Below are 22,528 nucleotides of genomic sequence, written 5' to 3'. Positions count from 1 at the left end.
GTGAATCTGTGGATGATTAAATGGCTTAGCTATTTATTTATTTACCATAATAATAATTACTTATCATTGAGATCCTGAATATTAACAAATTGTATAACAATTTATTGTGATTATTATTGTTATCATCATTAATCAAACATTAATTAATGAATTAAACTGATCCCTGCAAAAAGGTCCATAAGGTCCAGATTGAGCCAAAGAGACAGCATAATGTGGAATTTGGGTGCCTTCCAAGAAGCATACTCATTAATCCATCTCAATCACCCAGATTATCGACCCACCTCAATCTGGGTGGTGTTGTCCTGCCCATCGTCCAGGATCAGGTCCGTGAAGCCTCTGGGCTCCGGAGAGTCTTGGCCCAGGCTGGCTCGGTTAGAGTCTACGGCCTTGAGAGAATCCAAGTTCCTTTTCCACCGGTGGCTGAACGCATGTGTGTCCACCTCCACCTCCTCTTCTGTCTGTAGGAAGGCTTGAGCAACCTGATACTGCCCATCTGTTTGAAAAAATAAAATAAAATAATGAGTTACCACCTGTTACGCATCGTTCACACGCTTTCTCGTAGAGAAGAAAAATATCCTGCCACTCATGAAAAGAGGAAACTAATTCAAAACAGTGAAACCCGTTTAACTGTAATATTTTGAGTTTGGTATGAACAACTCTGAGTAGAAGGCAATTTCAGGACATGCCATAAGTCGTGACAATGCTTAATGTGCAGATCCAACAGAGTCCCTAAAACAGATGTGCTGCCCTAAAGCAATGCATTTTTATTCCTTTCCTTCCCCGCCCTCCACACACACTTCATAAACATTCTCTAGTTCTGAGAAAACAAGCTGCAATCCAAACAAAGAAATAAAACCAACTGACTCCAGCACATTTGAAAATACAAATCTGACATCATTAACTTTCAAGTTTATATTGTTTCACATAAGTTATGCTGGGCAGCAGAGAGATAACAGAGCATTTGAACGGGTTAAAAAATATATGGAATGATCTTCACGTCAATGTGATAACCTGCCTTGTAGCTCACAAGTCAGACTTGGTTCACTGCCGAATTCATTTAATAAGCAACGCCCCTGGGAGGCATCACAAATGCTTTGTTCATTTGGGCTGTTCTCACCTTGGAATCTTGTCAGAGTGGTTAAGGATGACAGTGATAGGCACTTAGAGAAATGGATGGCAAAGCAAGGAGATCAAATCACAAAGGCATTTTAAAGCCATCTGCAAGGACTGGCTTTGCTGACCCAGCTCATGCCGCTTCTGTAGGGGGGAAAATTAGATTTCATCATTACTCCTAGTCTTTCACTTCAGTGGGTCAGCAGGGGAAGGTGTTCCACAAGTGTGGGAAATTCAGTGTCTGGCCAAGAACAGTTCTCCTCTAGGCAACGATTACCAAAAGATATGAATTGACAGCCTTTCTAATGGACAGGACATGGGTTCAAAAATGCTAAGAGAATGGTGATTTAATTACAGCTGTGATGTTGCCATCAATACAAGAAGATTCCAAGAAACCAAAATGTATTTAATGAAACTTATACTTTGGCAACGTGATACAAAGAGCCGACTCGTTGGAAAAGACCCTGATCCTGGGAAAGATTGAAGGCGAGAGAAGGGGACGACAGAGGATGAAATGGTTAGATAGCATCATGGACTCAAAAGACATGAATCTAAGCAAACTCCGGGAGATAGTGAAGAACAGGGGAGCCTGTTGTGCTGCAGTCCATGGGGCTGCAAAGAGTCGGACATGACTTAGCAACTGAACAAAAATAACAACAACAAATAATACCATTAAATCCATTACTTTGAACTCTAATAACCAAGTCAAGGCTACCACTACTAGTCACATGCAAATGTCTAAAACATCTCCTTTTGAAGTCATGAAGGTGCTAATCATTTCTTCTTGAGGGGATATCCTTTGATTTCACTGTAAATTTAAAAGATCTGCCATTGTTTAATACCTTAGTAGAAACAGCCTAGAGCGAAACACTACCATAGTGTAGGCCATCTAGACCTTTCCGTGGGCTTGGAGAATATAAGAGTGTAAAAGAATCATGGAAACGGAAACAACCAAACATTCCATAGAAAGGAAACCAAGAGCCAGACAATGCCCACTGTGCTCAATTCACAGAACTGTTATAAGGCTAAAGAAAAACTCGGTACATGGAGGGTTGATCACAGTGCCCTCCCACCTGGCACACAGTAAATATTCAGTAAGTATGTCTAAAGAGGATTTTACAGAAAATGTTTCTTTTTTAAGGTGTCATACCCACTGGCCATTGAATAGTGCTCAAAAAATGTTTGTTGACTGACTGAATGAATAATAAATAAATTGTAGACAGTCTCTTCTGAGCAAAGATGATGAGAGCAGGCAGAATTAGGTAAGAGAAGAAATGCAAGGATTCCAGAGAACTGGGGTGGAATTCTTTCTGTTAGGTTTGCTGAATAGGGGATGTTGCATAATTTACAAAACTCTCTGGGCTTTTGTTACCTTTTATTTCAAATGGGGTTGAAAATATCTCACCTGCAAAAGCGGACCGCTTTTCCTGAGTAGGTGTCAGGCTCTAAGACTTATGATTCTAGGTAAAGCTACATAAAGCAATTTTATTTGCTTTATTTAGATGTCCTGCCTCATTACCAAAAATATATGATGTAGCTTACAACAAAAGTACACAATAAAGTTTTAAAACAACCAGGTAAGACCTCATAGCACAACACTTAGACTAACCTTTAGAGCTATGCATTCGCTTTGCCCTAGGAGTGGTGGCGATCTGAATACAATCATGTAGGAACAACTGAAAACCTATAGGATCCTTATTAGAACATCAGTCTAGATAAGAAAGATAGCAAATATAATGCAGTCAATGGGTCAAACAGCCCTAGATATAAGTGATTTGTTCTTTTTTTTTAACATCACAGAAAGGGAAAGGCTCCAGCCAGATGTTTGTCAGTTCTTTATAATGTAAATCAGAAAAATATACCTAAATCTTCAAAGTAGTAGTCTTCATTAAAATCTTCAAACCAGTAATTCAACCCCACTGTTGGTTTCTTTAAAATAGATGTTATCATTGGACATTCACTGCCTGACTTTAACTTCACCATTATCCTTTTAGATTTTTATAACACAGGACAAAATACAGTGCTTTCCATGAAACTGTTAGGCCAGAAACATCACGCTAACCCCTGTGGTCCTGACACAGGGCATGGAGTAGACGAAATAACGGACAATGAAGGAGCTGTCTGCATGGGAAGTCTCCTTTCTCCTTTTCTCCCTCTCTGCCTTCTTACCCTAAAGAACAAATAAAAAGAGCTTCAAAACATAGGGAGGATAAAGTTCATGTTCCCCACAATTAAATTAATTAAACAAGGAGGCCATCAGACTGAGGAGTCTCTGATGGCTTTAGCAGCCTGTGTAAGCAAACCTAAACTTGAGCCTGTAGGTGCCTCAAGTCTGAGAAATCAAAATCTAAGGACAATCAGTCACAAACTCCCTACTAGACTTTTCTGAATCAGGCAAACACTTAAGCTACAGCCAATGAAATGATTTCCCTGTTTTCTTCTTCCTTTTCTCCACAAAATCTCTCCCCTAGTTGGGGTCCTTGGAGTGTTCCTAACCACTTCTGGTATGCCGCTGCCCCATTGAAACTGATTTTTATTCAAGTAGGATCTTAAAATGTTTAGTATGCCTCAGTTTATCTTTTCACACCACTGAAGCTGAAATTTGGAAAGTCTGATGAATATGTCAAACTCTTGTTTCTGTGATGAACATTCCACCTCATCCTTTAGCTAGATTACTGAGGAAGGTGAACTTAGCAGACAGGTAGGCCTTCTGCATAAAACTGGCATAAATGCTTCCTCTGGCATTTATTGGGTTGGCCAAAAAAGTTCATTAGGGTTTTCCTGTACCATCTTATGAAAAACCTACACAAACATTTTGGCCAATCCCATATAAGCGTAAGTCTCCAGACCTGTATAAGGTGTTCTTTTTTCACTTTTTAGTGGTGTTACATGACTTTTTTTTTCTTGCTTTCTTTACTGTTGTATTAACACCTATTACAGCTGTTGATTAGTTTGCTTCCAAGATGGACATGCTTGCTCCTCCTAGAATTTACCACCTTGAACTCTGTAAACCAATGGCTCAATCACCTGCTGGCTCAGACTGTGAAGAGTAAACAAAGGCTAAGGAAGAACCTATAGGGCTTCCCTGGTGGCTCAGCTGGTAAAGAATCCACCTGCAATGAGGGAGACCTGGGTTTGATCCCTGGGCTGGGAATATTCTCTGGAGAAGGGAATGGCTACCCACTCTAGTACTCTTACCTGGGGCATTCAATGGATAGAGGAGCCTGGTGGGCTACAGTCCATGGGGTCACAAAGAGTCAGACATAACTGAGTGACTTTCACTTTCACTTTCAAGAAAGGACCTAAGGGCTTTCCAATGACAAAATTTGTGAGCTTTAGGACCTAGCCTCTGAATTTTCCTTGGGGTTGTTGCTTTATATGTAAGTCTTCCTCTCCGCTTAGGTTATGAATGAGCAAAACTACCCAATCACACATGGAGGAAACATTCCCTATATGCTCATGACTCAGTACTACATGGTTCATCAAGATGAAAGTCTGACATTGGCTTCAATTTTGACCCCATTTAAGAATGATTTTTAGAGTAGATAAAACAAGTCAAAAGTGGATATTTTCCAGAAATAAAGATGGAGAAAAACTGGCAAAGTCACAGTTTGATTATCTACATTGTAAATTATTCCTATTCACTTCATGGGCTTTCCAACTCATAAAAATATTTCAAATTATTCTTTAAATCACCACCAAAACAGATCATTCAGAAGCAAGAGGAAAGGATATATGTAAAATAATTTTTCCCTTCCCAGCTGTAGTGAAAACAAAAGCAACAGGAGGGATCTTTCAATAGTCTGGTTGAACAGATTGTTTGCTTTCTGTCTACTGTCTGTTAATTAAACCACTGATGGAAAACCTTCCAAGATAATTTCTGTGAACACATTTTGCTATAGTTGTTAATCACATAGTTCATGGAAACATTAAATATATCTAAGGACTCCCATTTGGATATAAGGAGAGAAAGATAAAAGACACATTTTTGTGTATTTAATACATAAATTGACCTTAACACATTCTTGAGATATTTTATTTGATAAAAATTGCAGATAAAGTATTATTGAAAAAGGTTCTTCACTATCTTTCAAATAAATCATCATTATGAAACCCAATAATGTCTAGTTAATCTGAGAGCAAAATAAGAAACTCATGTACACCTTCATATTATTCTTGCAAAACTTGCAAGTTTCTTTTATGCTATCATCTACTATAAAATAAAATCATTTAAAATAAAAACAAAAGGGAAGAAAACTGTTCTGGGTTAGCTCTGTTTATATTTGCATCTCATCCTAATGATTTTATTTAAATACCTTACATTCAGTTAATAGGTGAATGCATCTTTAACTGCATTTCTTTTTTTTTTTTATTATAACCCCAGCACGGGTTTTTTTTCCTATGTTTATTTATTTACTTTTAATTGGAATATAATTGCTTTACAATGTTGTGTTAGTTCTAGCTGTACTGCATTTCTTGAGTCTTGCATACAATCATATACACAATATATGTTAAATGAGCAAGGAGTAACTACATAAATTGACATGCATCTTATGTAGTGAGGACCCACCATGACTGCACCTTTTGGATACACACTTTGGTTTGCACCTCACAAATGAACAAAATCTCCCTTGTGGATCCTGTGCAAAGACTACAATTTTTCACTACAAATAGATTTACTGGCTTGATTCATCTGAGAATAGACAAATTATTCAGCTAAGGTAGACTGCTGTATGGTTTCACACACCTCAATTTATGGAAGTGAAGGGGAAATTCCATACAAATGGTTATATTACTGGTTCTGTCCAATGATGAGCTGGCTATGTAGTGGACTTGGAGGTTTTGACTGATAGCATTACAGAGAAGATAGCTACAGAAGGGAAAGCATACAGAATGTTTTGTTGAGAGGCAGTAGAGGGTTTGAGTGGGACCTGGACATTCTTTTCTTGTTAAGCTTCACACATGTTTCTTCATGTCTCCCAGCTGAGGACCACTGCTCCATGCTCTCGTCTCACCACAGGTGCCTACGGTCATGTCTTCATCATCTCTTGCCTCCTGCCTGGTCTTACTTTCTTCAAACTCTTCCTTCTCCAATCTTTTCTCCATCTGCTGTCAGAGATAGCTTTCAAATTTATTCACTTCTCTCTTTTTATTAAAACTTCTAAGGCTCCTCACCACCCAACAAAATGATAAAGCACTTCATGTTCTTGCTCTAACCACTCTTCCCTGACTCTGCCTCCTTCATGAGTTCTATGCTCCCATCACACAGAATCTCTCAATAACCTCTTTACCTGCAACAGATGCCTTTGCATGGGGGGAAAGTCCTTCCTCACTCCAGACTTTGGGAAATCTCGGAATCTCAGGAAATCTCGGAAATCTCACAGCTCCTTCAAGATCTAGTTCAAATATTGTCTTGGTAAAAGGAACATCCCTTGACTCCTTCAAGCAGAGCTGATTAAGTTTTCTTCTGCAGTCCAATGCCTCTTCTCATCTGATTCTTTAATCATTCTTCCACCTATCCCCACTTCAATGTGAGACTGTGCAGAAAAGAGTTAAGACAGCAGGTCTGAGACTGCTATCCTTAGAAAATCTTGTTTGTAAGGTTGGCCCTTGGCTGGCACCTGGGAACTGAGATTTGCGGGTGGTGGTGGGGGGTACCCAACTTTCCTTAACAGATAAGAGGGGCTTACTGTGGCTAAACTGCCTGGGCAAGCAATATTGTTTATGCTGACCACCTGCTTTCCTTCCAGGAGTGTGGAATTTAGGTACATGGCAGACAGAAAGTGGTTATGTGAACGGTTCCCAGGACAAATCCTTGGGCACTGAGTTTCTCGTGAACTTCCCTGGCTGACCATATTTCACACAGTTGTTATCACAACTGGTTGCTGGAGGAAGTAAATACTTCCTCTGTGCTCCCACTGGAGAGGCTCTTGGAAACCTGTCCTGCTTTCCCCAGACATCACCAGAGTGCCTTTTCCCTCTGCAGATTGTGCTCTGTAGCCTTTTGCTGTAACAAAGCACAACTGAGTCTTGTGAGTCCTCCTATCACATCACCATACACGACAGTGGCCACGAAGTCTCCTGACACAGAGATGTTTCAGAACAGGACTTCGATCTTATTTACACTTTTTGTCCCATCGGTACAAACATGGACGCTGACATGTGATAAATTTTTTCTTTTTGAAAAGCAAATGAATGAATGAGTAAACAAATGGTTGGCCAGGCTGCTGCTCATCTGAGACAGTGTCTCAAAAGATTATGTATGTGATCTGTTGTCCAACTTCTTAAGACTTTAATTATGTCTTTTGCTCAGTCAGATAATAGGGTGGAAGGAGATAACTATGGGAAAACAAAGCCATAGCAGCTTCTCCTTATCGGATATGAGTTTGACTCAATGAAAGCTTGCTGGCCAGTTGGGTAATGTTCAGCAACACTCGTGGTTGCAGTTCTTTCTGGTTCATGTACTCAGTAAGAAATAGAACACAAGTCTTTGAAGAACGGGGGCATGGCCCAGTGAGGTTAAAAAGGTATGAAGTACTCGAAACAAGGACATTTTAAATAAAATGTGGAAAATAAATGGAGACTACTCTACAAGTTTGAAGCATGAGTCCAGTCTCTGAGGCACAGAGTAGAAGAATCACAAAGGCCTAAGGCCAAGATGTAAGTGTCCAGCATACCCCGATTTTCCACTCTTCCCCTTCTCTGACTTCTGAGTCATCACAGGGTTCTTGGTTGCTCTACAGTATTTTTCCAGTGAAAAGCATTAGGTGGTTCAAGAAAAAATACCCAGGAAATGAAACACAATGGGAAAATAGAACCAAATAGTCCAAAGTATGTACAGAAAAAATTTACACATTAAAAATTTAATAGTTTTCTAACCTTACTATTAAATAAGATAATAAACAGACATCTTAATCTTATATATAAAATGGTTAATTATCCTATGGAAAACATGATCAGCTTTATGAGCAAAGGTTAATAATATTTAAGACGATGTTAAAGTATTGGTCCATATTTACTAACATCTTAAAGAGAAAATAAAACTGTGTTAACAGTTATAAACAGAGGTGATCTATGTATTATTTCTAATAATGGGTTAATAATAATATTATTAGTAATAATAACTGACCTTCATTTAGGATTGACTGAATGTAACGCACTGTTCTAAACATTTGCATATGTTAATATATTTGGCATGTACTATGTGGCATTTCCTATTTCACATCTGAGGAAACTAACGTGTATGAGAGGGTGAGTGATACACTAGGAAAATAACCAGAGCTGGATCCATAGGCTTGGTATTAACTGTTATCTAATCTACTTTAGATGAATCTTCCAGGGGTAGAATTAGACATCTGTCAGAAAGCCTAATGAAATAACACACACAAAAAAACACCCTGATGCTGGGAAAGATTGAAGGTAAAAGGAGAAGAGGGTGGCAGAAGATGAGATGGTTGGATGGCATCACTGACTCAATGGACATGGACTTGGCAGACTCTGGGAGACAGTGACGTACAGGGAGACCTGGCATGCTGCAGTCCATGGGGTCACAAACAGTCAGAATGACTTCGCGACTGAACAACAACAACATGACACAAAGAACCTAAAGAAAAAAATAAATTAGACAAAATGCACTATTTGAAATGGCAAAAATATGTAAACAATCTAGCAGTGAAAGCAAATAGAGAATGCAATATTTCATTTTCATCAAGTTGACTCTGCCAATGGGAGGGAATGAAATGAGGTTGATGTAAAAACAGCAGAAAATAAGAGCACTTTAACACTGATTATATTTTTTAATGTCTTGAAAAGTTTGGAAGTACTTTAAAACAGATAATTAATCTTGTTAACTGAGTATTTTCTATTAAACGCCCTAGAAGAAATTTAAAAGAAAAACTGCATTTCTTCAAGTAGACTTTAGCACTTGTTTTACCATGATGATAGCCTCCTATTTTATTATAACAAAGATGACTGTCAGAGAACTCAGCTAGTCACTGATGTTTTTCAATAAATCTGTCAGATTTGGAGAATAAACTCATTTCCACTTAGCCATAGCCTACAAATAACCTACAGATAGTGAAAACAGCATGGGATTAAATCTGAGAGTCTATCTTTTAATAAGGTTTTAGGATTTTCTGCAGAAAACACAGCATCAGAAAGCCAGAAAGCACATGGAATTTTTAGGTTACATGACCCTAGCCATGTGTAAAATAGGGAGGGGCAAATTTACAGCTTTTACAGTATCTCCTAGCTTATAAAATTATATTGTCTACTTGCTAGCTAAATATCTCATAACATACTTGAGGCTATTTGGAATCATATATTAAATATTCTACACATTTGTTTTCAGGTTTACTATTTGTGAGAATCCATGTATTATAAAACATTAGAGTCTCCACAGCACAATAAACAAGTAAAGCTATTTAATGAAATACCTCAATATTTCTCTTTATTATTGGCCATCCTCAACTACCCTTATTTCTTGTATTCAGAATGGCCAATTTTAAAACAAAAGGTAAATCCAATGCATGAAAAGTGTGACTCTGTCAGCCAATGGAGATGGAAATTTCTGTAAACAAGGACCAGTCATGGCCAATAGCCTCTAAGGAAAGTTTAGTCTCCTGAGCCAAAATAGGGCAGATAGAATCAATTGTTATCATGGTGCCCCATGTCAAAGATGACATCCAGATGCCTATGACCCAAATCACTAGGGCCTTCTATTAAGTTATGGCTGCCAGATAGCTGATAGACTCAGTTTCACTGCATTTTGTCATCAGCCCATGTTCAGTTTGTAGGGTCAGATCCATAAAGGAGGGCTTCCCAGGTGGCACTAGTGGTAAAGAACCCACCTGCCAATGCAGGCGATGTAAGAGACATGGTTCGATCCCTGAGTCAGGAAAACCGCATGGTGGAGAGCATGGCAACTCACTCTACTATTCTTGCCCAGAGAATTCCATGCAAGAGGAGTCTGGCAGGCTATGGTCCATAGGGTCACAAAGAAAAGTAACTTAGCACATATGCATCCAAAAAGGAGCCCAGGCTGACTTAGCCAATGACCACAGATGACAGATAATTCATGTATTAGATGTATTCATATGTCTATCAGATTATGTTCTTGTAACTTTGATTTGAAAGTGAAGTCACTCAGTCGTGTTTGACTCTTTGCAACCCCATGGACTGTAGCCTACCAGGTTCCTCCGTCCATGGGATTTTCCAGGCAAGAGTACTGGAGTGGGTTTCCATTTCCTTCTCCAGGGAATCTTCCCAACCCAGGGATTAAACCTGGGTCTCCCACATTGCAGGCAGATGCTTTACCATCTGAGCCACCAGGGAAGCCCAATATAACTCATACCATTCTCAAAATATCCCCAGATTTCTACAAATTAACATATTAACTGCGCCCCACTCTCTACTTACCCCCAAAATAATGAGCAATGCCCTTCACATAATCTAACAACTAAGGAATTAAAGACCTGGTTTGGCAAGGTCAGAGCTCAGCCCTATAGGCTTCTCTGTTCCCATTATTACTAAACAGATAATATTAGTTGTTAAATGTTGAATATCATTCTTGGATAAAGATGAAAAGTACTATCACAAACTCTGGAGTTTTTGGCTTTCTACTGTTGCCAGAGTTGATAATATAGACTTAAAAAAATATGCTTAAGGTGCTCAAAGTTGAGCATCAAACACACACACGCACAAAGACATTGAAGAACATTAAGTAGAAAATTAAAACAATCCTATTTCAGTTTTATATAAATATAAAAGGCCAGCAGGAAAAACATCAATAGCACACATTAAGATTAATGCTATATACCTATTCAATTTTTTGATCTATAAAATTGCAATCATGTATATTTTCCTTAATATACACAAGTATATCCTAATAAATTTTTCAAAAAGACTAGTCCTCAAATTTAAAAAATAGGCAAATTACATAAATAGGTAATTCACAGCAAACAAATATAAATACTAGCAAATATATTAGAATATTTAACATTTTAAGAAGTCAGAGAAATACAATAAATTATAATTTTTTATATACCACACTCACAAAGATTTATTGTAAAATTGTACTTGTCAGTATTTGATAAGGTTATTTTATGAAAATAGTATTGTACTCTCTAACATTGGTAGGCAGGTTCCAATTTTAATCAAAGTTTCATATGTGCATATTTTCCGTCTGTAGTAAAAGTCTTCTAGGATTTGATACTGTCAAAATCTTAGATGTGCAAAATGATTTATGAATAAGTATAAAAAACTGCAATAGTATTATTTGAATTGGTTAAAAGGAAAAACATATACATATGCACACAAAATTAAAAAGAGAAAGAAATACATTATAGTATTACTAGTGATTTTTTTCCATGTTATACAAGTTGGAAGCATTCAATTTTATTTGGTTTGTTCTTTTGACATATCTTTATTTTCTACATTTTCTACATGTGTTACTTCTATGGCAAGGGAAAAAATCCCTAGGTCTCTACCTTTTGAAAGTCAAGTTCAAATATTCTGACTTGGTGAAGCCTTCCTTCATCACCAATAGAAGATTTTCCTAGGCAGAGTATTTTAATGTGATCTCATAGAACTTTAACCAAACCCATTTCTGTGTTCTTCTCATGAAAGTGCGATTATTGATTAAATGCCATTCCTTCACAAACTACCATGAACTTATCCATGGGAGGTGTCATATCTTTATTCATCTTTTTGCTCTTTTTTGTTATTATAGTAGATGTTCACTAAAACTGCCCAGGCTATTTCCTTGAGATATGTCCTGATACACTTGGGGTGGTGACCTGGCATTATTTATCATGGCAGCTCTTGCTTAAGGCACTCTCATTTCTCTGCTTAAAATCCTTAGCCTTGTATACTTATATTTTTTGGGTTATTTCTTGAGAAAATTAGATGTAGCCCCGTCAATTTCTGTGCAATTTCCTATATTCTACCATCTTTTTCTATATGTGTTTCATCAAGTAAAATATTACTGTTACAACATTCTATCTGTAGCATCCTTTAAAATGTTCAGAGAGATTAATACAAGGCAAAGTGATTTCCCCCCAAGTTATTCTACTTCTCACATTTAATTCATATATTTAATGCAATATATTTTCACACGACCTGAGAACCGCAAAGCAATGGGCAAAACTATTCAGCTTTGATATCTCCAAATAACGTTAGAAAAAAGTTATTTAAAAGAAATCACAGGAAAGATTTATGCTTCTGAATATCAAAGGCATTGTGAGGCAAGGATTCATAAATAATATATTAGTTACAGTAGGAAGCATATAATTCTTCAAACAAAACTGACACTTTGCTATCTATATTTAAATAAGAAATACTTTATATACAAAGATGTGTTCACTTCATTAGAACTTCTTGAGTATTTATTAGCTGAAACCTTTCATGATTCATCTCCTTGCCTAGTTCCCCTTAAAACTATCTCAAGATAGTACTGGGGTGAAATACCTTGACACAGAAAAAATATTTCTCTATGTAGACCTATGATTTTCAGTTAAAAAAAATCATGTTCCAAACACCCTCTTTGATAAGGATTGAAATACTTCAAGTAAAAAACTGGGAAAATAATGAGGAATAGAACTGGGAATAAGAGGAATAATGAAAATTTAGTCAAGAAATTTTGATGTTTTTACAAACTGTATCATACTTATAATACTATATTTTTACTCCACTGAATTCACTGTATTTTTCCCTTTTTTCTGAAAAGAGAAATACTTAAATTTGAATATCAACTACCATTCAAATAGCAGTTTTAAAATACAGTTCCAAGAATTTCTAAAATGGTATGAATATCTGAATTCTGTAGCTACTTTCTTAAATAACATTGCCTAATTAAACTGCTTGATTGCATACATTTATGCTGATTACACAATTTAACTCACATTGTAAATAAACTACAATCAACAAAATTACATTAAAAAAGAAATTAAGACAGTGAAACTGTACTAAAGTTAGATTTCAATTTCCCTGATATATTCCTGAAATAGTCAAACCACCAGGTAAGAATTAAGCCACCAAAGCAAGACAGAAATCCAAAGCAACATTTCAACCATATATAGATCAGGAGAATGCTGAAACTTTTAGAATCTATTGCTTCATTCTTCCTTTATCCTTGAATTATTTTTTATAAACATTTTTTTGACTCATACAAACAAATTCCAGATAAACTGGAGTAGTCTCTGCTTTAAGTACTTATTACAATACATCATCAAGTATCTAATTAATCATCAATTGTTGAATTTTTAAGTTGATTGTAGAGGTTAACTTTTGTGAGCAGCCTCAATTCTTTTTCAGGAACAATTTATGAAAGAGGAATCTGTACTCTATTGCATTTAAACTCCATCAGTCTACAAGATAACGAGAAGGACATGAAGCCAGATATCCCGTATTTTCATCAATCACTTAATGGTGTCTTAAAACATTTATTTTTACCTATTTGTTCAACAGAATCTCACTAGTTTAATTTAACAATTTTACAATTTAATTTAAAAATTTAACAATTTTTGATTGTTAGTGAGTCAACATTTTTTTAATGCTATTTCCTTGTTTCCTTTTTTACTATCCTATTCAAGCCCTTTTGTGAGATAGATAACTCATTTTTTAAATTTAAAGGATTGGTCATCTTAGTAAAAACTCTACAAAATTTTTCAGAAAATCATTCATTATATAAATCTGTCTCAGACAAATTTATTGAAATCATGATATATTTTCCTAATATATGAGACTATTATGTTGTTTTAGGTGCCTTTGCGTGGTTATAACATAAAGGGAAGATGCAGGGATATGTTTTCATATAAAGCTCAACAAACATGGTTTATATATTATGTATACATATATATGTGTGTGTGTGTGTATATATATACATATATACATATATATATATATATATATATATATATAATTCAGCCATGAAAAGGAATAGAAATCTTATGTAAAATACAACTTGGATGAACCTTGAAGAGAATGCTAGCTGAAATAAACTAGACACAAAAGGACAAATATAATTCCATTTATCTGAAGTACATAGAGTAGTCAAAACAATAGAGACAGAAAGTAGAGTACAGGTTACCAGATACTGAAAAGGCAGAATTAATGAGGAATTATTGCTTAATGAGTACAATCTGTGATGAAGAAAATATTCTGGTGATTGATAGTAGTGATGGCTGCAACACCTGATGACTGTAGTTAATACCACTGAATTGCATAATTAAAAATTGTTAAAATGGTAAATTTTGTATTATGTGTATTTACCACATAAAAAAATGAACCCCCACCAAAGAGGCCCATTGATTAGATTTGCTCCTTTTTCTATATTCTTATTATTAAGCAATTATTTAATATTTGATGAATGAATGAATGAATAGAATTCATGAAAAATAGTAGGAAATCATTGGTTATAATTCTGGGAGGGTCCAAACTCTTATAAAATATTGGAATGTCCTCCTCTTTTCTGAAAGCTATCCACCCATCAGGTGTTTTCCAGTTTTGAGTTTCCCTAGATATCAGGTAGACTTCCAGAGATGTTCAAAAACACTGAATCTTCAAAACCCCAACAAATGAAGTGCAATCTCATACAACAAAAAACCCCAAGAGCAGATATACAAAAAACTCATTCATCATTTTAAAAAGGCCATAGGAAGAAAAAGTGCAATTATTTGGGGGAAAGAGTCCAAATTTTAACCAAGATAGGTTAGGGGTAAAGTAATAGAATATAAGTGAAAGTTATAATGCTGTACTCTTCCATTTTGTTAACAAAATTTTTAAACAAATAAAAATTAAAAAAAACAAACAGCATCAAAAACTAGAAAGTCAATCTAGGGTAAAGAAGGATGGCAGGTACACACTAATATTTAAATTTTAATCAATTTAAATCCAGGTATCTATTCACAACACCGTGGACACCAAAAGGAAGAAATTAAGGTAGTAAGGGGTGTAAGCTAAAGTATTGAATGGGTATAAAAACAAGTCATGGGGGAGGTGGGATGCACATTACATCAAAGAGCCAGACAAGCCTTTTGACAATCTAGGAAAAGGAAAAAAGGAAAGAAAAAGAGGTTTTAATTGGAAGTATTTAGAAGAAAAATGACAAAGTGACAAAATGACAAAAATTTACAAATTATTTATGTAAAAATAATTTGGGGAGTTGATTAGAGTAGAGAGAATTCTTTTGGAGTTAGCAGCTGGGCTGACATACAGTTACTGTATGCAGGTGTGACCTGCTGTGGTTTGCTGTGTATGGATCTGGGTCCATTGTTCTATGTTCTCCAGACAAAAGGAATGAACCTTGGTTGTCCTTCTACACCATATTGAAACCTGAGTAACGGTTGTACTCCATTTATAGCTTAATTAATTTAACTTAAGAGTGGCTGTGCTAAGTTGTTTTGGTCTTATCCGACTCTGCAGTCCTGTGGATTGCAACTCGCCAGGCTGCCCTGTCCATGGGATTCTCCAGGCAAGAACACTGGAGTGGATTGCCATTCCCTTCTCCAGGGGATCCTCCCGAGCCAGGGTTCAAATCGGCGTCTCTTATGTCTAACCTGCATTGGCAGACAGGTTCTTTACCGTTAGTACCTGGGAAGCCCTAAGAATGGCCGTACTTGAAAAAAGAACATTAGGAAAGAGAGATATCAATAAATTAAACATATATGTACAATTTCACCCCTAACCAACTCATACTTCAAAAACTGGTGATAACTGGCCATGAACATTTATAATGTTCATACACAGAAATCACGATTTGAATTGAACTCCAGTCCTACTCCAACATAAGCCTCTTCATTTCTTGTAGAATAAGTTAACACACATTATTATGTTTTTATTTCTACACAGATAATTTTCTTTCACATTTCCCCAGAGGAAAACGCAAAATGCTCCGGGGCAAACTTTCAAATGTATTGCTTATAAAGAATGGCATGTGAATAAAGAGAAGAAAACACGTCAGCTTGTCCTCGCTTTAACTTTATGTAACATCTCACATCTCACAACACACTGCTCTAGAGTGAAGTGTTTTAACCTGCCTTTTGTTATGAATTACTTGGCTGGGTAACAGACAGGCAGTCTGGGATCATTTTTGTAAAGCCATCAATATCCTTCAGTGCTATTAATATTCAGAATGCCAAGAGAATGCTTTCTCCCTCTTTTTACTTATCCATCAAATACTTCATGAAGTTTAATTAAAATTAAGTCAAAAATATTCTGTGTGCTTGTATAAACCTTAAATTTGTTAACCTGTTATTGGATTTTCAAAAATACCTGGTTAGAAAACTGATTTAATTTTCTATTTATATGTAAATTTGTTTCTAAGCTTAGATTCAGGTCTGCTCTGAGAATGCTAATCCTAACTTTACCATATTTAAACTCATTGTGGGGCCAATTAGAAAGGCCTCATGCCAATCCATAATACATTTACCAATATCAGACATTTGAAATATTTCAAAGCACTCCCCCAAAATGCCTATGTCGCTTCCTGTTTAAGAAAAGAAATGCATTCTTCTCAACTTACTGTACATTCATTCATTCTCATGAATCACATTTTGTTACAGGCCATCTTCAAACTTTCCAAAGGCTTCCTAGTGGTATGTAAAAGAAGCAACCCAGAGCTGTGGCGCAGGCAGGAAGGGACAGTCTACTGGGGAATCTAAATGAGGAATGGTGTGTCTGGAAGAGAAGGAGCCTGGGCAGAGGGCTTAAGAGTGGGCTGGGGAAGTGAGGAAGAACCAGATCACACAGGGCACTAGCAGTGTGTAAGTAAGTGGGGTTTTACTCTGAGACAGGTGGAAAGTCAGTGGGAGGGTTTAACCAGGAAACGGCATGATCTGACACATGTTTTCAAAAGATCACCTCCGCTACTAGGAATATAAGTTGTTTTTATCATTTTAGGCTCTACTGATAACAGTAAGAAAGAAAACACTTTTATTCTGAAGATGTTCAGCTGTCATATAGAAAGACTAACATGTTCACTCAATAAGGGGTTGACCTATTCCAATAAGTTGTCAATTAGCATAAAAGAGTGGACTACGGGAAGAAAAATAAGTAATTAAGCTGACAGGTGACTAACAACCTAAATGTCTAGGATCATTAATTCTCCATTTCATGTATTTAATAAGACACATAAAATATCTGACTGTGAATTTTATACATGCAACATCATCAGCAATGTCTCTAAGTAAGAAAAGGAAAAAAACTAGTGTCCACTATAATTTACTACTATAGTATCTCCACGATAGTAGAATATACATTTAAATTCCATGTATTAAGGTGTGGCATGGAAGAGCAAAGAACAAGATTTGTTCTGTCTTTATTTAATATCGCAGTAGATAGAGAGAAAAGCAATTTTGGCTTAAAGTAAAAGAAAAGGCAATACAGTGGGGGGGCCCTCAAAATTTAGGGTGGCTTATTGTTTACAAGCAGAGACTGTCCAAAGTTCACATTTCTCCCAAAAATCTAACCAAAGATCATTTTTAAGTATTTATTGCCCTAATAAATTAGGAATGCAAAACTAATAATGAAGTGGTTTTCTTTGACAGATGATAAACTTTTAAAGTTCTGTTAGATGCTTAATAAATTTTTGTGGAAAGAATGAGTTAAATCTCAGGGGAAAAAAAGCAGAAGTATAATTTCCTTCTAGAAGAGTAAATTACAGGTAGCTGTTATAAAATCACAAGGCCTATATGTTAAACTTTAATAAATTTTTCCTAAAACAGCAAGAATGCACTCAAATAGTTTCTCAAGCTTTAGAATGCATCAGAATCACAGTGTTCCTGAAGATTCCTAAAGTCCACTCTCTTTAAGAAGGCCACAGGAGATTCTGAGGCAGGTAGACCAGAGAACAATACTGGGAGAAACACCAAAGAATTTTATCTCCTCTGTGCCTGGAATTAAACATCATACGTTTACATCTTGGGGGCACCTTTCAAAGTTATGGAATATGGAGGAACATGAAGGAAAACATTGGTCTGTGGATATCGGCTCTGACTGACATAGAAAAGACTTCTCTTCCAATATTTAGAACTTTATTTTAACTCCTTATCTGCCTACACCACTTTGAAAAGTGCTTTCTAAACCATTATCTACTTTGTTTTTCACAATAGCCCTTGAATTATGAAAGGCACTATCATGGAAAACTGAACAAAACTGTTTCTCTCCTCTCTTTTTGCTTTTCACAAGAAAATGGCATTGTCTTCTGATTTGGCTGCTGCTGCTGCTGCTGCTAAGTCGTTTCAGTCGTGTCTGACTCTGTGCGACCCCATAGATGGCAGCCCACCAGGCTCCCCTGTCCCTGGGATTCTCCAGGCAAGAATACTGGAGTGGGTTGCCATTTCCTTCTCCAATGCATGAAAGTGAAAACTGAAAGTGAAGCCGCTCAGTCGTGTCCGACTCTTCGCGACCCCATGGACTGTAGCCTACCAGGCTCCTCCGTCCATGGGATTTTCCAGGCAAGAGTACTGGAGTGGGTTGCCATTGCCTTCTCCTCTGATTTGGCTAGATTCATTTAGAAAAAGGGATGGAATTAAGCAATTACCCACTGATTGTTATTGAATCTACTATTGATGTTTGTATCAACTGATTCACTAGTGAAGATTCACGATTTAGAATTTTCTCATTACTGATTAAGTCAGGGTTACCTGAAGACAGTTGCTGCTTAGAAGATTTTTTATCCACTAAACAAGATATGAATAATTTTAGATTTAAAAAATATACTAAAGCCCATGTAAATGGAATAAAAAAGCATGTGCTGATATGAACTTTATGATAACATATTTAAATTTTAGCAGATTCACTTCCCACAGAGATAAATTGACTTTTCAGAGCTGCTGTTCTTTGTTCAATAATACTGATCATAATAATAACATGCAATGATTCAGTGTCCCTTCAGCGTTACAAATGATATCCCTGTAGAATGAAGGTTACATTGCTTATTTCCGTACAACCTGTTTTGCAATGAGCAGCACTAACAAAGAAGCTGATTTTTATTGGTTTTTTTTTTTGTTTTTTAATCCAAAACCTGCTAACTAGATGCTGAATACACATCTCAAAAAAAAAAAAAGTCCTTCAGGAGATGAATGGATGAATTCATGGTAGTACATCCAGACAATGGAATATTATTCAGCATTAAAAAGAAATGAACTATCAAGCCCTGAAAAGACATGGAGAAAACTTAAGTGAATATTAGAAAGTAAAAGAAGCCAATATAAAAAGGCTGCATGCTGTGATTCCAACTATTTGACATTCTAGAAAAGGCACAATTATGGAGACAGTAAAAAGATCAGTGGTTGCAGGGGGTTGGATGAGGAGGAGAGATGAAGAGGGAGAATGCAGGGAAATTTTAGGACAAAGAATTTACTTTGTTTGATATTATAATCAGGGACATATGTCATTATAAATTTGTCCAAAGCCATAGAATATACAGCATTAATAGTGAATCTGAATGTAACCTATGTACTATGGATAATAGCCATGTGTCAATGTAGGTTCATAGACTGTAACAAACATGCTGCTCTGGTGAGGAATATTGATAGTGGGATAGGTTGTATATGTAAGTGGCACAGAATAAATGACACATCTTTGTACCTTCTTCTCAGTTTTGCTGTAAACCTAAAAATGCTCTAAAAATAAAGCCTATTTTTAAAAATCTCTTGCTGTTGCCCATAAAAAATTTAGCCAGTGACCATGATTTCCATATTTAAATGATGTAAGTGCATTATCAATTTTAAATAAAAAAAAACAGATTAATTTTGCTCCCCTAACAAAGAATCAAAGTAATAAATCAGATAGGTATTATTTTTGCTTGTACTGGATTGTATTCCAAAGAGCTGTCTTATCCCACAGTTGAAGTAAGCTCATGAGTCTATGATGTTCAAGAAGAAAAATGATTGTGAAGATTATGACTAAATCAGGATAGTGAAAAGGGCTAACAGAATGCAGGCATGACTCTAACTACATCCATAGCAAATCAGACACAAATGACCAACAAAGAACTCATTTTAAAGGATTAAAATGAGACATGTGAAGTGTTGTCATTTCTCCCTCAAGGAAAAAGATTCTAGTCACCTTAGTGTGATTCCCTGATTTGAAGAACATTTTACAAAGCTCCAGCTTCAGAAAAATAAGTGCATATACTCTGTTGGGGGAAAAGTCCTTGTTATCTGTATCTAAAAGTCAAATGGCAGCATAATATGCAGAGGCCAAAGTCAGTTGAGAAGACTATGTTTTTTGGATTCATGATAACACCATTTGGGACTTCTCTTTTACTCTTTGTCAAAGGACTTCAGCGGCTTTCCCATGTATTATCCCATCTAAACCAGTAGTCACATATGGATGTGAGAGCTGGACAATAAAGAAGGCTGAGCACCAAAGAATTGATACCTTTGAACTGTGGTGCTAGAGAAGACTCTTGAGAGCCCCTTTGACTGCAAGGAGATGAAGCCAGTCAATTCTAAAGAAATCAACCCTGAATACACACTGGAGGGACTTATGCTGAAGCTCCAATACTTTGGCCACCTGATGCAAAGAGCCGACTCATTAGAAAAGATCCTGATTCTGGGAAAGATTGAAGACAGGAAGAGAAGGGGATGATAGAGGACGAGATGGTTGGATGGTATCACCAACTCAATGGACATGAGTTTGAGCAAGATTCGGGAGACAGAGAAGGACAGGGAAGCCTGGCGTGCTGTAGTCCATGGGGTCACAAAGAGTCAGACACGACTGAGCGACTGAAAAACAATTGTATGGTGATGAATGGAAACTAAATTTTTGGTGGTGAGCATGCTACAGTATATACAGAAGTAGAAATACAATGTTGTACACGTGAAACTTATAAACTAATGTTACTTCAGTTAAAAAAATCAAGAGAATAGAACACGCAATGCTTTCTTTGAAAGCTCTGGAATGTAATCCTTAATAAATTAATCAAGACCAACTCAAAATACATTTTATAAAACCAGAGGTTATGGACTGAATTTTGTGTCGCTCCAAGATTCACAGGTTGAAGCCCTAACATTGAGTCTGGCTGTATTTCAGATTTGGCCTCTCAGGAAGTCATTAAGGTTAAATGAGTTCATAGGAGTGAGCCCTGACCTGATAGGATTAGTGATACAATAAGAAGAGACACCAGAGGAAAGGCTATGTGACGACATAGTGAGAAGGTGGTTGTGTACAAGCTAAGAAGAGACTCTTACTAGAAACTGAATTTGCCAGCAACTTGGATTTCCAGCCGCAAGAACTGTGAGAAAAAAACAGTGTTATTTAAACTGCTTAGTGTATAGCATTTTTAATAGCAGTTTGAGCACAGTAAGACACTAGATCATGTCACGGTGCACTTGTGCTCAGTTGTGTCTAACTCTTCGTGACGCCATGGATGGTAGCCTCCCGGGCTCTTCCATCTGTAGAATTCTCCAGGCAAGAATACTGGAGTGGGTAGCCATGTCCTCTTCCAGAGGATCTTCCTGACCTAGGGATCGAACCCACGTCTCCTCCATTAGCAGGTGGATTGTTTACCACTGAGCCACCTGGGAAGCTGTGAGACACTAGACGTACCAACAAATGTTACCTGATCCTCTACTGTGTGTTTGGTATTTAAGTAGCTTTTGTGAAGGATGTACAAGAGTATCAGGCTCCCCCCCAAATACACCTTGATAAAATACATTGATACACTACGACCTTCAACTACATACATCCACCACAAAGATTCATTCATTTAAGCAAAAAATAGATATAAAAGAAATCATAACATTTTGTTATTAAAAAAAATGCAAAGACCTGCCATCAAATCGACATTCCTTCTCATCTTTTCTACATCTTGTATGTTCACAGTTTAGCAAAATATAATTGAAATAAGAAGCCTGAGGCACTACAAAAATCATCAAAGAGAATTTTAATAACACATAAGATACTTTGATACTACTTCAAATACACCCAGCATATATGACATTTAACTGACAAAAGGAACCATTTTGTAAAGAGATTTTTAATGATATAGACTTGATTGGAAATTGAAGCAACTGCCAAGCTCTCAGATCAATCTGGATTGTTTAGGCTTAGCCATTTCTCCACTGTGGATGTGTCAGAGGCAAAGTTTATTTCAGGAGATGGTTTAGAGGCAGCTCACATTATTACATGTGCAGGAACTTAACTAGCCCCTGGTTATAAGGCAAACCAGATCAGTTGTACCTTTAGAGAATCTAAAGTAGAGAGGGGGAAAAAAAAAAAAAACCTCATATCAACTCAAATGACAATCTGAAGAACTTGCTTAAAACATATTGATAAAAAAGTAGTTTATCCAAGTTGGCTCAGGTTATTTTGAAACTATTTATTGAGTATGTGCCAAATACTGAACGAAGCTCTGGAAACACAAAATTCACCTTGTACAGAGGTATTGTGAAATAGTTTTACCATACAC

General features: G+C 36.5%; 1 protein-coding gene across 3 annotated transcripts in view; it reads right to left on the bottom strand.

Annotated features, from left to right (window-relative positions):
* The window catches only part of PLXDC2 (plexin domain containing 2), a 414,339-nt gene that overhangs the window by 239,631 nt on the left and 152,180 nt on the right, over window positions 1-22,528 (bottom strand). For all 3 annotated transcript variants that reach the window (XM_081558807.1, XM_081558808.1, XM_081558809.1), the window contains one exon: window positions 282-493. In XM_081558807.1, coding sequence (XP_081414933.1) covers window positions 282-493 — 212 coding nt within the window. The remainder of the gene's footprint in view (window positions 1-281; window positions 494-22,528) is intronic.

Source organism: Giraffa tippelskirchi, chromosome 13, assembly GCF_054371585.1.
Source record: "Giraffa tippelskirchi isolate mGirTip1 chromosome 13, T2T-mGirTip1v1.2.pri, whole genome shotgun sequence".
Classification (NCBI taxonomy): Eukaryota; Metazoa; Chordata; class Mammalia; order Artiodactyla; family Giraffidae; genus Giraffa; species Giraffa tippelskirchi.
The sequence above is the reverse complement of the archived record's forward strand: the minus strand, read 5'-3'. Positions and strand labels throughout refer to the sequence as shown.